This window comes from Scyliorhinus torazame, chromosome 1 (genome assembly GCF_047496885.1).
Source record: "Scyliorhinus torazame isolate Kashiwa2021f chromosome 1, sScyTor2.1, whole genome shotgun sequence".
In the NCBI taxonomy this organism is placed as follows: domain Eukaryota; kingdom Metazoa; phylum Chordata; class Chondrichthyes; order Carcharhiniformes; family Scyliorhinidae; genus Scyliorhinus; species Scyliorhinus torazame.
The window spans coordinates 303,594,293-303,609,000 of record NC_092707.1 but is presented as its reverse complement, the minus strand read 5'-3'; the positions used below and the strand labels follow the sequence as shown (position 1 = coordinate 303,609,000).

The window sequence follows — 14,708 nt, the reverse complement described above, 5'->3', positions numbered from 1 at the left end:
CATAATGAATGGGAAAGGGCCGAGGGGGGGGGGGGGGGGAATCCCAGAGATTGGGGTCCTCACCCCCTATGAGAAACGGGCCCTGGAAATAGTGGGGTTATCCGAGGAGAGAGAAGTCACAGAACCCCCCCTCCCCCACCCCCACCCACCAACCCCCAAGAGTCCACCTCAGAGAGCAGCTCCGAGGTGACCACCATCAAGGCGTCACAGCTTCCACCAGCAGAGAAGCGACATTAATGCACAAGTTTCGGGGGAACAATCTGGTGAGCACCACACAATTGCTGATGAACATCAGGTAGAGGCAGGAACATCCAAGAGAAACAGTAGTCTGACGTCTGCTGGATCAAAGGACCAGCTGGGTCTCAGCCAGATGCCGAGGTTATCCCAGAGCTGATGGAAATGATAGGCACAGCCGTGAGACTCAGGAGGGGGTGTCAACAAGATTCCTGCAAGGCCGATTAGAGGAGTCCCAAAAGCTAGAGAGGAGGCCCATTGCTGTGCGAGATTGTGGAGGGCACAGCAGACCACCACAAGGCAAGAGGCACATTGTGGGGTACACTGCAAGGCACTGCCAGAGCGATCAAGGGATCAGAACCACATCTTGAGCAGCCCGATGCACCGCTCAACAACAGAACAGGTGGCAATGTGTGCCTCATTTTATTGGGTCTCCGCCTCGGTCCCAGTCCTCTGCACCAGTGTGATTAGCCATGGCCTCAGCCAGAATCCTTGTCCCCCATGAGCCAATCTGTCATCCTGGGATGGTCCTCGAAGACACTGGGGATCTCAGAGTGCCCTAGGATGCAGCTGTCATGCACGCTCCCAGGGTTGCGGGCACAAACGTGCATGATTCGGAAGAGGTGATCGCACACGATCTGAACATTCAGGAAGTGGAACCCCTTCCTGTTAATATAGGGCACTCCCTGATGTCCTGGAGCTCGCAGGGCAACATGCGTGCCATCGATCACCCCCTGGACCCTCCCGGTGATGACGGCAAATCCTGCAGCCCGTGCACTTTGGTGGGCCTGGTCCAGTTCAAAGGTGATATAGACCGATTCCCGGGAATACAAAGCATCCGTCACCTTCCGGGTGCACCTGTGGGCTGAAGATTCGGAAATGCTGTAGGTCCACGCTTGAGCCCTGGAATGACCCAGTGGCATAGACGTTTAGGGTCGCACTGACCTTCACAGCCTCCAGGAGCAGGTATCCTCTTCCGCCATGGGGGGCCATGTCTGCAAGGACATGGCACAATTGCTGTCTTGTCTCCCTGCTGGGACACAGTCTTCTGCAGCATGTGGTGCCCGTCAGCTCATTGAATGACCAACAACGCTTGAACAGCGTGGGCTGGCTCTAGCCTCCCCTCCTGGGTCCCTCCTCAGACTGATGGCTGGCCAGGTCTTCAGGGTGCGCGGCTGCCCCCAACACATGGGGTACTGTCTCCAGCCTGTGTTGCTGCTGCCTTCAACAGCGTCTGCCTGCCTCAGCTGCCACAAGCAACTCAAGGGCAGCCTCCTCGGGATCAACTCCAGGAAATATAGTTATATCTGGAAGGAACTGGAGAAGGAAAGAGACTGACAATCAGTTAGGGGTTCCATCCCGGGACCCTCAACTCCTCCAAACTTCCCCCATCCTTACCATGACTGTCCCGTCTTCTCTGACTGCCATCCGGCGAATCAGTGCTGCAGGCAAACCTTGCTCGGGCACTCACCCCTGGCCACATCAGGAGCCCTTGGACCCCAGATCTCTGCCGGGAACATTAGGGAAGATGTGCTCAGCTGCGCTCGACTCATCCAACACAACCTTTGGTTGCGAGAGGATCCTCAGTGCTGAAGTCCTGCTCTTTAGTGTTTGATTTTTGGCAGCTGCCTCTATGGTGCTGATGATCCGAGAGTTCAGGCATTAAAGCTTGCTGGATATGGCATGCAGTAATCATCCTCGGAGGCATGGCACATGGCCCTAGAGGATGGACTTGACTCACCTCCTGACTCCCCCTCGTTAATGAGATTGAAATGACTGCAAATGAGGGTTGATGATATTCTTTCTATTTTGGGGCATGATCTGGAACTTGCTATCAAGAGCAGGCCGAGTGAATCGCAAAATGGGAGATAGTATTAAATTCAAAAAAGCATACAAATTAGCAAGAAAAAGCAATAGAACTGAGGATTGGGAACAGTTTGAAATTCAGCAAAGGCAGACTAAGGGATTAAGAAAAATACAATATGAAAGTAAGCTAGCAGGGAACATAAAAACGGAATGCAAAAGTTTCTATAGGTATGTAAAGAGAAAAAGATTGGCAAAAAAACAATGTAAACCCGTTACAGACAGAAACAGAGGAATTCATAACGGGGAACAAAGAAATGGCGGAGGAACTTAATTCGTACTTTGCTTCTGTCTTCACAAAGGAAGACATGAATAATGTATCAGAAGTTCTGAGAAGCACATGTTTTATTGAGGAGCTGAAGAAAATCAGTATTAGCAGAGAAATGGTTTTGGGGAAATTAATGGGATTGAAGGCGGATAAATCTCCAGGGCCTGATAATCTTTATTCCAGAGTACTTAAGGAAGTGGCCCTCGAAATAGTCGATCTGTTGGTGGTCATTTTCCAAAATACTTTGAACTCTGGAATGGTTCCTACAGATTGGAGGGTAGAGCCCACTATTCAAAAAGAGAGGCAGAGAGAAAACAGGGAACGAGAGACCAGTAAGCCTAATGTTGGAAGTAGGGAAACTGCTAGAGTCCATTATCAAGGATTTCACAGCAAGCATTTGGAAAGCAGTGGTATAATCAAAGTCAGCATGGATTTACGAAAAGGAAATCATGCTTGACAAATCTACAGGAATTCTGTGAAGATAGTTGGCACTGCTGCCTCGCAGCTCCAGGGACCAGTGTTCAATTCTGGCCTCAGGTGACTGTGTGGAGTTGCCCTCTCTGACAGTGGCTGCGTGGGTTTCTTCCGGATGCTCCTCCCACAGTCCAAAGATATGCGGGTTAGGTGGATTGGCCATGCTAAATTGCCCCTTAGTGTCCAAGGAGGTTAAGTGGGGTTACTGGGTTACGGGTATAGGATGGAGGCATGGGTTGAAGTAGGGTGCTATTTCAAAGGGCCGGTGCAGACGTGATGGGCCAAATGGCCACCTTCTGCGCTGCAAATTCTATGATTCTATGTAGCCAGTAGAGTTGACTCGGGAGAACTGATGAATGTGGTTTATTTAGACTTTTTTCGACAAGGTCTCACATAGCAAATTACCATGCAAAGCTAAAGCGCATGGGATTGCAGGTAGTGTCCTGGGATGGATAGAAAGCTGGTTGGCAGACAGGAAGAAAAGAGTTGGAATAAATTTGTCGTTTTCCAACTGGCAGGCAGTGACGAGGGGATCTGTGCTGGAACCCCGAATGTTCATATTATATATTAATGATTTGGTCGAGGGAGTTAAATGTATTATCTCCAAATTTCCAGATGATACACAGTTGGGTGGGAGGGTGAGCTGTGAGGAGAATACAGAGATGCTTCAGCGTGATTTGGACATGCTGAGTGATGGGCACATGCATGACAGATATATGTGGATAAACGTGAGGCTATCCAATTCAGTCACAAAAATAGGAAGACAGATTATTATTTGAATGGGTGTAAATTGAGAGGTGGATACTTAGCGAGACCTTGGTGTCCTCGTGTATCAGTCGCTGAAACTGTTCGGACATACAGCAGGCAGTAAAGAAGGCAAATGGTATGTTGGCCTTCATAGCAAGAGGATTGGAGTATAGGAATGTTTTACTGCAATTGTATTGGGCGTTGGTGAGGCCACACCTGGAGTAGTGTGTACAGTTTTGGCATCCTTATCGAGGAAGGATGTTCTTGCTACAGAGGGAGCGCAGCAAAGGTTTCTGGGATGGCAGGAATGTCATATGAGGAGAAGTAAAGTCGGGTAGGATTATATTCATTGGAGTTCAGAAGAGTGAGAGGGGAACTCTGAGGAACTTACAAACTTCTAACAGGATTAGACAGAGGAGATTCAGAACGAATGTTTCCGATGGTGGGGGAGTCCAGATCTAGGGGTCATAGAAATTTCTTCACCCAGAGTGGTGAATCTATGGAATTTACTACCACAGAAAATAGATGAGGCCAAAACGTTGCGCGATTTCGAGAAGGAATTTGATATAGTTCTTGGGGTTAAAAGGGGTCAAGGGATACGAGGGGGTGGGGAAGGCGAGATCAGGGTAGTGAATTTGATGATCAGCCATGATCATAATGAATGGCGGATTAGGCTTGAAGGGCCAAATGGCCTTCTCCTGCTTCTATTTTCTATGTATGCTTCTCTGTAACAGATACCAATGTAACATCCAAAACTGTAGATGTTAGCATAAGTCAACCTCTGAAGCCTCAAAGGATGCCTCCAAAAACAGGGGTCAACTTATACTTGAAATACAAAAGTGAAATGTGGGAAATCGCCACCTTTTTCATATGGGTTCTGCTCTGCATGGGTGTGTCTAAATATACCATGCATCTTCTTATATTGGCTGCTTTGATCCCTTGCACCCAGTTAGAAGGCACTGCTAAGTAAAACATCTACTTCTGGGGTGAAAAATTGAGGTTGACCAATAAGAGTATATCATGTTATGGTTAAAAAGGGGGTTGGGATCAACTTATAGGTCAAGCATATGGAAAAACATGATTTTTGAGGCCAAAACAGGAGGTCATCTTACACGTTGTGATAAACAGTATTTTTTACAATGTAAATATTGTAGAGGCACTTAACACAGACAATGTCTACACTGCTGAAATGTAAATTCACACCCATTATCTCAACATTCATAGATCCCAATCTGAGCAGTGTGGATCAGCAGCAGAATACAGAAACATTAGCTCCCTGCAAACTACAGGTTTCCGTGGTAAATTGATTAACAAAAAGCTACTCTCATACATCCACCAATTCTCTGCTGGGTTATTCGAAAATACGCATGGGTAACCAAGGCATCCCTCTGTCACTACAGGGAAGCACCTGGTTTATTTTCTTCAATGCACCTTGCTTCCTCCTTTCCCTCACAGTTCTCTTCCACCCACTCTCCAGTCCTCCTTCCCTCTACATTGTCCTCCTGTTGCTTGTGCCCATCTTCCTCCCAGACTTGGCTTGATCTCAGTACTGCACTTAGTTTTTACTCCCCATGTGCAATGCCAGCCAATATCAACAAGTGACAGAATAAAGAAATCTCATTAGCATAATAAAATTACGATTAGCACAATTGAAATCATATTTCATTTTCAAGACATGGGTTCCAAGACAGAATTCAGTGTTCAAATTCTGGGTGAAAAGCATTTTCACACTAAAGTTCAAGATATGCAAATTAGTTACATCCATCTCTATAAGGAAACAAATATATCTGCCATATTTTATGAAGAACTTGGCAGTGAAAACATTTATTCTAACACTCAAGACGGACCTCTCCCACTGCTCTCATGCTTTACCTAGACGAGCAAGACAAAAGCTCCGCAATACCAAAAGTAAAAGTTAAAAAAACATTACAATGATCATCGGCTACAAATAGCAATAAACATAAACATTAAATCCTGATTATTCTCTGAAAATTTACCTTTTCAAAGGAAAAATCCATGAACTTGTCTGTGACAGAATCATAAGTCTTGGTCTAAACATAATAAAAATAAAAATTAAACTTTTTCCTAATTCAATATCTAAAATTTAACAACTAACATGTGTAAAGCCTTGAAATATTAAATGTTTGTGACTATTTGTTGCACAGAAACATGTTAACTGGACATTAAATAAGTGTCAAACAAGTTTGCTTTGAAAGGTCAGGAAGTGGGTTAAGTAACAAAGGCACTGATTACTGAAAGGTACTGTTAAACTCTACAAACAGTCGCTTGTAGAGAATGATGCAAAGAAGGAAAACGGTTATGTGGACAGGATGAAGAAAAAACAAAAGGGGTCAAAATTATTTTGTGGACATATTGCCAGTGCTGCAACAAATAATAAAGATCTTTTGCTTTGCAAATGTCTAATACAAATGCTTTGAATCAGATTTAGCATTGAAATTTTATTAAATATTTGGGCATTTTTACACAAAACCGAGGATTCACCTGGCAGATAGCCTATTTTTACAGTGTAATACAGACTACAGCAGATTCTCTATAAAAAATGTTCTCCCATCTCACTTGAAGGTGTTGATTCCTTAGCTCCAAGGTATCGGACATTTTCTAATGCTTATAACAACAAAGAACAATTCAGCACAGGACCAGGCCCTTCAGCCCTCCAAGCATTTGCCAACCATGGAACCTGCCTAAATTAAAATCGTATGCATTTACGGAGTCCATAGTCTTCCATTCCCACCCTATTCATATATTTGTCCAGATGCCCTTAATTGCCACTATCGGACCTGCTCCCACCACCTCCCCAGGCAGCGCGTTCCATATATTTACCACCCTGTGTGCAAAAAAACTTGCCTCGCACATAATCTTTTCCCCACGCACTTTAAACCCATGTCCCCTAGAACTCGACTCTCTGTCTCTTGGAAAGAGCACCTGACTATCCATTCTGTCCATGCCACTCAATCTGGTAGACCTCCATCAGGTCGCCTCTCAACCTCCGTCGTTCCAGTGAGAACAGACAGAGTTTATCTAACCTCTCCTCATAGTTAATGCTCTCCACACCAGGCAACATCCGAGTAAACCGCTTCTGTACCCTCTCTAAAGCATCCACATCCTTCTGGTAGTTTGGCGATCAGAATTGTACACAATATTCCAAATGAGGCCTAACTAACATCCTGTACAGCTGCAACATGACTTGCCAATTTTTATATTCAATGCCCCTACCAATGAAGGCCAGCATGCCGTATGTCTTCCTGACCACCTTATCCACATGCTTTGCCACTTTCAGTGATCGGTGGACATGCACGCCCAGATCTCTTTGCCTGTCAGTACTCGCAAGAGTTCTACCATTTATTGTGTAATTCCTACATGCATTGGACCCTCCAAAGTACATTACCTCACACTTGTCCGGGTTAAACTCCATCTGCCATTTCTCCGCCCAATACTCCAACCAGTTTATATTCTGCTGTATCCTCTGACAATCCTCTTCACGATCCGCAACTTCACCAATTGTTGTGTCATCTGCGAACTTACTAATCATACCAGCTATATTTTCTTCCAAATCATTTATATACACCACGAACAACAAAGGCCCCAGAACTGATCCCTGTGTAATGCCGCTCGTCACAGCCTTCCATTCAGAAAAGCACCCTTCTACTGCTACCCTCTGTCTTCTGTGCCCAAGCCAGTTCTGTATCCAACTTGCCAGTTCTCCTCTGATCCCATGTGACTTCACCTTTTGTACCAGCCTACCATGAGGTCAAAGGCTTGTCAAAGGCTTTACTGAAATCCATGTATACAACATCTACTGCCTTTCCCTCATCTATCATCTTTGTCACTTCCTCGAAAAACTTGATCAAATTAGTGAGGCACGATCTCCCCTTCACAAAACCATGCTGTCCATCACTAATAAGTCCAATTGTTTCCAAATATGAGTAAATCCTATCTCTAAGAATCCAATAATTTCCCAACAACTGACCTAAGAGACTGGCTGGTGAGTGTTAGCATGCTATTTTACATGGGGCTGGGACAAATAATTGGAGGGGGGACTTACCAATTAATCCTCACTCAGGAACTTCCAAGTAGAGATCACCAGAAATCGATCAGGAGCAGGAACCATGGCTGCTTATTTCCCTCCTTGCCCCAGTGGTGCTGATGTTAACTGTAGCACCACGATCTCCAACCCAGATAAAAGTAGCTAATTGAGGGGGGATATGGGAACATGGCACTTGGTGCAGCAGTAGGCCATTCGGCCATTAATGCTCTGCCTTTCAATAAGATCATGGCTGATCTGGTGGCAGTCTCAAATCCACTTTCCTGCCTGCCTTCCATAATCCTGGTCTATCAAAAATCTGCCCAACTCCACCTTGAATAAATGCTAGAACCCATCCTCAACCATTGAAAACAGCGCCGGAGCTGAGTGAGCAGGGACAGTGAAAACAACGCGAGAGGTGAGTGAGCCGGGACATTGAAAACAGTGCGGGAGCTCAGTGAGCCGGGACATTGAAAACAGCGCGGGAGGTGAGTAAGCCGGGACATTGAAAACAGCGCGAGAGGTGAGTGAGCCGGGACATTGAAAACAGCGCGGGAGCTCAGTGAGCCGGGACATTGAAAACAGCGCGGGAGGTGAGTAAGCCGGGACATTGAAAACAGCGCGAGAGGTGAGTGAGCCGGGACATTGAAAACAGCGCGAGAGGTGAGTGAGCCGGGACATTGAAAACCGCGCGGGAGCGGAGTGAGCCGGGAAATTTAAAACAGCGCGGGAGCTGAGTGAGCCGGGACATTGAAAACAGCGCGGGAGGTGAGTGAGCAGGGACAGTGAAAACAACGCGAGAGGTGAGTGAGCCGGGACATTGAAAACAGTGCGGGAGCTCAGTGAGCCGGGACATTGAAAACAGCGCGGGAGGTGAGTAAGCCGGGACATTGAAAACAGCGCGAGAGGTGAGTGAGCCGGGACATTGAAAACAGCGCGAGAGGTGAGTGAGCCGGGACATTGAAAACCGCGCGGGAGCGGAGTGAGCCGGGAAATTTAAAACAGCGCGGGAGCTGAGTGAGCCGGGACATTGAAAACAGCGCGGGAGGTGAGTGAGCCGGGACAGTGAAAACAGCGCGAGAGCTGAGTAAGCCGGGAAATTGAAAACAGCACGGGAGGTGAGTGAGCCGGGACAGTGAAAACAGCGCGGGAGCTGAGTGAGCCGGGACATTGAAAACAGCGCGCGAGAGGTGAGTGAGCCGGGACATTGAAAACAGCGCGCGAGAGGTGAGTGAGCCGGGACATTGAAAACAGCGCGCGAGAGGTGAGTGAGCCGGGACATTGAAAACAGCGCGCGAGAGGTGAGTGAGGCGGGACAGTGAAAACAGCGCGAGAGGTGAGTGAGGCGGGACAGTGAAAACAGCGCGAGAGGTGAGTGAGCCGGGACATTGAAAACAGCGCGAGAGGTGAGTGAGCCGGGACAGTGAAAACAGCGCGAGAGGTGAGTGAGCCGGGACAATGAAAACAGCGCGGGAGCTGAGTGAGCCGGGACATTGAAAACAGCGCGGGAGCTGAGTGAGCCGGGACATTGAAAACAGCGCGAGAGGTGAGTGAGTCGGGACATTGAAAACAGCGCGAGAGGTGAGTGAGTCGGGACATTGAAAACAGCGCGGGAGGTGAGTGAGCCGGGACAGTGAAAACAGCGCGAGAGCTGAGTGAGCCGGGAAATTGAAAACAGCACGGGAGGTGAGTGAGCCGGGACAGTGAAAACAGCGCGGGAGCTGAGTGAGCCGGGACATTGAAAACAGTGCGCGAGAGGTGAGTGAGCCGGGACATTGAAAACAGCGCGAGAGGAGAGTGAGGCGGGACAGTGAAAACAGCACGAGAGGTGAGTGAGCCGGGACATTGAAAACAGCGCGAGAGGTGAGTGAGCCGGGACATTGAAAACAGCGCGAGAGGTGAGTGAGCCGGGACAGTGAAAACAGCGCTAGAGGTGAGTGAGCCGGGACATTGAAAACAGTGCGCGAGAGGTGAGTGAGCCGGGACATTGAAAACAGCGCGAGAGGAGAGTGAGGCGGGACAGCGAAAACAGCGCGAGAGGTGAGTGAGCCGGGACATTGAAAACAGCGCAAGAGGTGAGTGAGCCGGGACATTGAAAACAGCGCGAGAGGTGAGTGAGCCGGGACAGTGAAAACAGCGCGAGAGGTGAGTGAGCCGGGACATTGAAAACAGTGCGCGAGAGGTGAGTGAGCCGGGACATTGAAAACAGCGCGAGAGGAGAGTGAGGCGGGACAGTGAAAACAGCGCGAGAGGTGAGTGAGCCGGGACATTGAAAACAGCGGGAGAGGTGAGTGAGCCGGGACAGTGAAAACAGCGCGGGAGCTGAGTGAGCCGGGACATTGAAAACAGCGCGGGAGCTGAGTGAGCCGGGACATTGAAAACAGCGCGAGAGGTGAGTGAGTCGGGACATTGAAAACAGCGCGAGAGGTGAGTGAGTCGGGACATTGAAAACAGCGCGGGAGCTGAGTGAGCCGGGAAATTTAAAACAGTGCGGGAGCTGAGTGAGCCGGGACATTGAAAACAGCGCGGGAGGTGAGTGAGCCGGGACAGTGAAAACAGCGCGAGAGCTGAGTGAGCCGGGAAATTGAAAACAGCACGGGAGGTGAGTGAGCCGGGACAGTGAAAACAGCGCGGGAGCTGAGTGAGCCGGGACATTGAAAACAGCGCGCGAGAGGTGAGTGAGCCGGGACATTGAAAACAGCGCGAGAGGAGAGTGAGGCGGGACAGTGAAAACAGCACGAGAGGTGAGTGAGCCGGGACATTGAAAACAGCGCGAGAGGTGAGTGAGCCGGGACATTGAAAACAGCGCGAGAGGTGAGTGAGCCGGGACAGTGAAAACAGCGCTAGAGGTGAGTGAGCCGGGACATTGAAAACAGTGCGCGAGAGGTGAGTGAGCCGGGACATTGAAAACAGCGCGAGAGGAGAGTGAGGCGGGACAGCGAAAACAGCGCGAGAGGTGAGTGAGCCGGGACATTGAAAACAGCGCAAGAGGTGAGTGAGCCGGGACATTGAAAACAGCGCGAGAGGTGAGTGAGCCGGGACAGTGAAAACAGCGCGAGAGGTGAGTGAGCCGGGACATTGAAAACAGTGCGCGAGAGGTGAGTGAGCCGGGACATTGAAAACAGCGCGAGAGGAGAGTGAGGCGGGACAGTGAAAACAGCGCGAGAGGTGAGTGAGCCGGGACATTGAAAACAGCGCGAGAGGTGAGTGAGCCGGGACAGTGAAAACAGCGCGAGAGGTGAGTGAGCCGGGACAATGAAAACAGCGCGGGAGCTGAGTGAGCCGGGACATTGAAAACAGCGCGGGAGCTGAGTGAGCCGGGACAGTGAAAACAGCGCGGGAGCTGAGTGAGCCGGGACATTGAAAACAGCGCGGGAGTTGATTGAGCCGGGACATTGAAGACAGCGCGGGAGAGAGAGAGAGTCGGGAGATTTTAAAAGCGCGGGAGATTTTAAAAAGCGCAGAAGCTGCGAGTCAGAGCGGAGATTTTAAAAGATCATGAATGCTCTGTCTTTCAATAAGATCATGGCTGATCTGGTGGCAGTCTCAAATCCACTTTCTTGCCTGCCTTCCATAATCCTGGTCTATCAAAAATCTGCCCAACTCCACCTTGAATAAATGCTAGAACCCATCCTCAACCATTGAAAACAGCGCGGGAGCTGAGTGAGCAGGGAGGTTTGCTAGTGTCACACGGGAGGGTTTAAACTAGTATGGCAGGGGGGTGGGCACGGGAGCAATAGGTCAGAAGGTGAGAGCATTGAGGGAGAACTAGGGAATAGGGACAGTGGGGCTCTGAGGCAGAGCAGACAGGGAGATGTTGCTGAACACAGCAGGTCTGGTGGCCTGAAGTGCATATGTTTTAATGCAAGAAGTATTACGGGTAAGGCAGATGAACTTAGAGCTTGGATTAGTACTTGGAACTATGATGTTGTTGCCATTACAGAGACCTGGTTGAGGGAAGGGCAGGATTGACAGCTAAACGTTCCAGGATTTAGATGTTTCAGGTAGGATAGAGGGGGATGTAAAAGGGGAGGCGGAGTTGCGCTACTGGTTAGGGAGAATATCACAGCTGTACTGCGGGAGGACACCTCAAAGGGCAGTGAGGCTATATGGGTAGAGATCAGGAATAAGAAGGGTGCAGTCACAGTGTTGGGGGTTTACTACAGGCCTCCCAACAGCCAGCGGGAGATAGAGCAGCAGATAGGTAGACAGATTTTGGAAAAGAGTAAAAACAACAGGGCTGTGGTGATGGGAGACTTCAACTTCCCCAATATTGACTGGGACTCACTTAGTGCCAGGGGCTTAGACGGGGCGGAGTTTGTAAGGAGCATCCAGGAGGGCTTCTTAAAACAATATGTAGACAGTCCAACTCGGGAAGGGGCTGTACTGGACCTGGTATTGGGGAATGAGCCCGGCCAGGTGGTAGATGTTTCAGGAGGGGAGCATTTCGGTAACAGTGACCACAATTCAGTAAGTTTAAAAGTACTGGTGGACAAGGGGAAGAGTGGTCCTAGGATGAATGTGCTAAATTGGGGGAAGGCTAATTATAACAATATTAGGCAGGAACTGAAGAACATAGATTGGGGGCGGATGTTTGAGGGCAAATCAACATCTGACATGTGGGAGGCTTTCAAGTGTCAGTTGAAAGGAATTCAGGACCGGCATGCTCCTGTGAGGAAGAAGGATAAATACGGCAATTTTAGGGAACCTTGGATAACGAGAGATATTGTAGGCCTCGTCAAAAAGAAAAAGGAGGCATTTGTCGGGGCTAAAAGGCTGGGAACAGATGAAGCCTGTGTGGAATATAAGGAAAGTAGGAAGGAACTTAAGCAAGGAGTCAGGAGGGCTAGAAGGGGTCACGAAAAGTCATTGGCAAATAGGGTTAAGGAAAATCCCAAGGCTTTTTACACGTACATAAAAAGCAAGAGGGTAGCCAGGGAATGGGTTGGCCCACTGAAGGATAGGCAAGGGAATCTATGTGTGAAGCCAGAGGAAATGGGTGAGGTACTAAATGAATACTTTGCATCAGTATTCACCAAAGAGAAGAAATTGGTAGATGTTGAGTCTGGAGAAGGGTGTGTAGATAGCCTGGGTCACATTGAGATCCAAAAAGACGAGGTGTTGGGTGTCTTAAAAAATATTAAGGTAGATAAGTCCCCAGGGCCTGATGGGATCTACCCCAGAATACTGAAGGAGGCTGGAGAGGAAATTGCTGAGGCCTTGACAGAAATCTTTGGATCCTCACTGTCTTCAGGTGATGTCCCAGAGGACTGGAGAATAGCCAATGTTGTTCCTCTGTTTAAGAAGGATAGCAAGGATAATCCAGGGAACTACAGGCCAGTGAGCCATACTTCAGTGGTAGGGAAATTACTGGAGAGAATTCTTCGAGACAGGATCTACTCCCATTTGGAAGCAAATGGACGTATTAGTGAGAGGCAGCATGGTTTTGTGAAGGGGAGGTCGTGTCTCACTAACTTGATAGAGTTTTTCAAGGAGGTCACTAAGATGATTGATGCAGGTTGGGCAGTGGATGTTGTCTATAGGGACTTCAGTAAGGCCTTTGACAAGGTCCCTCATGGTAGACTAGTACAAAAGGTGAAGTCACACGGGATCAGGGGTGAGCTGGCAAGGTGGATACAGAACTGGCTAGGTCATAGAAGGCAGAGAGTAGCAATGGAAGGATGCTTTTCTAATTGGAGGGCTGTGACCAGTGGTGTTCCACAGGGATCAGTGCTGGGACCTTTGCTGTTTGTAGTATATATAAATGATTTGGAGGAAAAGGTAACTGGTCTGATTAGTAAGTTTGCAGACGACACAAAGGTTGGTGGAATTGCGGATAGCGATGAGGACTGTCAGAGGATACAGCAGGATTTAGATTGTTTGGAGACTTGGGCGGAGAGATGGCAGATGGAGTTTAATCCGGACAAATGAGAGGTAATGCATTTTGGAAGGTCTAATGCAGGTAGGGAATATACAGTGAATGGTAGAACCCTCAAAAGTATTGAAAGTCAAAGAGATCTAGGAGTACAGGTCCACAGGTCACTGAAAGGGGCAACACAGGTGGAGAAGGTAGTCAAGAAGGCATACGGCATGCTTGCCTTCATTGGCCGGGGCATTGAGTATAAGAATTGGCAAGTCATGTTGCAGCTGTATAGAACCTTAGTTAGGCCACACTTGGAGTATAGTGTTCAATTCTGGTCGCCACACTACCAGAAGGATGTGGAGGCTTTAGAGAGGGTGCAGAAGAGATTTACCAGAATGTTGCCTGGTATGGAGGGCATCAGCTATGAGGAACGGTTGAATAAACTTGGTTTGTTCTCACTGGAACGAAGGAGGTTGAGGGGCGACCTGCTAGAGGTCTACAAAATTATGAGGGCATAGACAGAGTGGATAGTCAGAGGCTTTTCCCCGGGGTAGAGGGGTCAATTACTAGGGGGCATAGGTTTAAGGTGAGAGGGGCAAGGTTTAGAGTAGATGTACGAGGCAAGTTTTTTACGCAGAGGGTAGTGGGTGCCTGGAACTCGCTACCGGAGGAGGTGGTGGAAGCAGGGATGATAGTGACATTTAAGGGGCATCTTGACAAATACATGAATAGGATGGGAATAGAGGGATACGGACCCAGGAAGTGTAGAAGATTGTAGTTTAGTCGGGCAGCATGGTCGGCACGGGCATGGAGGGCCGAAGGGCCTGTTCCTGTGCTGTACATTTCTTTGTTCTTTGTTCAACTGCTCTCTGGGGAAAATAATTCTACATACTAACTGCCCTCTGAGGAAAGGGAAATTCCTCACCTCAGTCTTAAACTCTACCCTATAATTCTAGTCTCCCCCGCAAGTGGAAAGAACGTTGTGGTATCTACCCTATCAAGTCCCCTCTGCATCTTGTATGTTTCAATAAGATCACCTCTCATTCTGCTAAACACCAGTGGGTATTGGCCTTTCTTCTTCAGCAAAGGCCTTCATCCCAGGAAAGAGTCTAGTGAATCTTTTCTGCACTGCTTCCAAATGTAATTATATATTTTCAAATAAGGAGACCAAAATTGTACACAGTATTCCAGATGTGGTTTTACCAATGTCCTGTTCA

The 14,708-nt window shown here is 48.4% G+C and overlaps 1 protein-coding gene across 9 annotated transcripts in view; it reads right to left on the bottom strand.

Moving 5' to 3' along the window:
- usp34 (ubiquitin specific peptidase 34) overlaps positions 1-14,708 on the bottom strand; it is a 446,082-nt gene that overhangs the window by 140,521 nt on the left and 290,853 nt on the right. For all 9 annotated transcript variants that reach the window (XM_072507777.1, XM_072507780.1, XM_072507781.1 and 6 more), the window contains exon 51: positions 5,584-5,637. In XM_072507777.1, the coding sequence (XP_072363878.1) occupies positions 5,584-5,637 (54 nt within the window). The remainder of the gene's footprint in view (positions 1-5,583; positions 5,638-14,708) is intronic.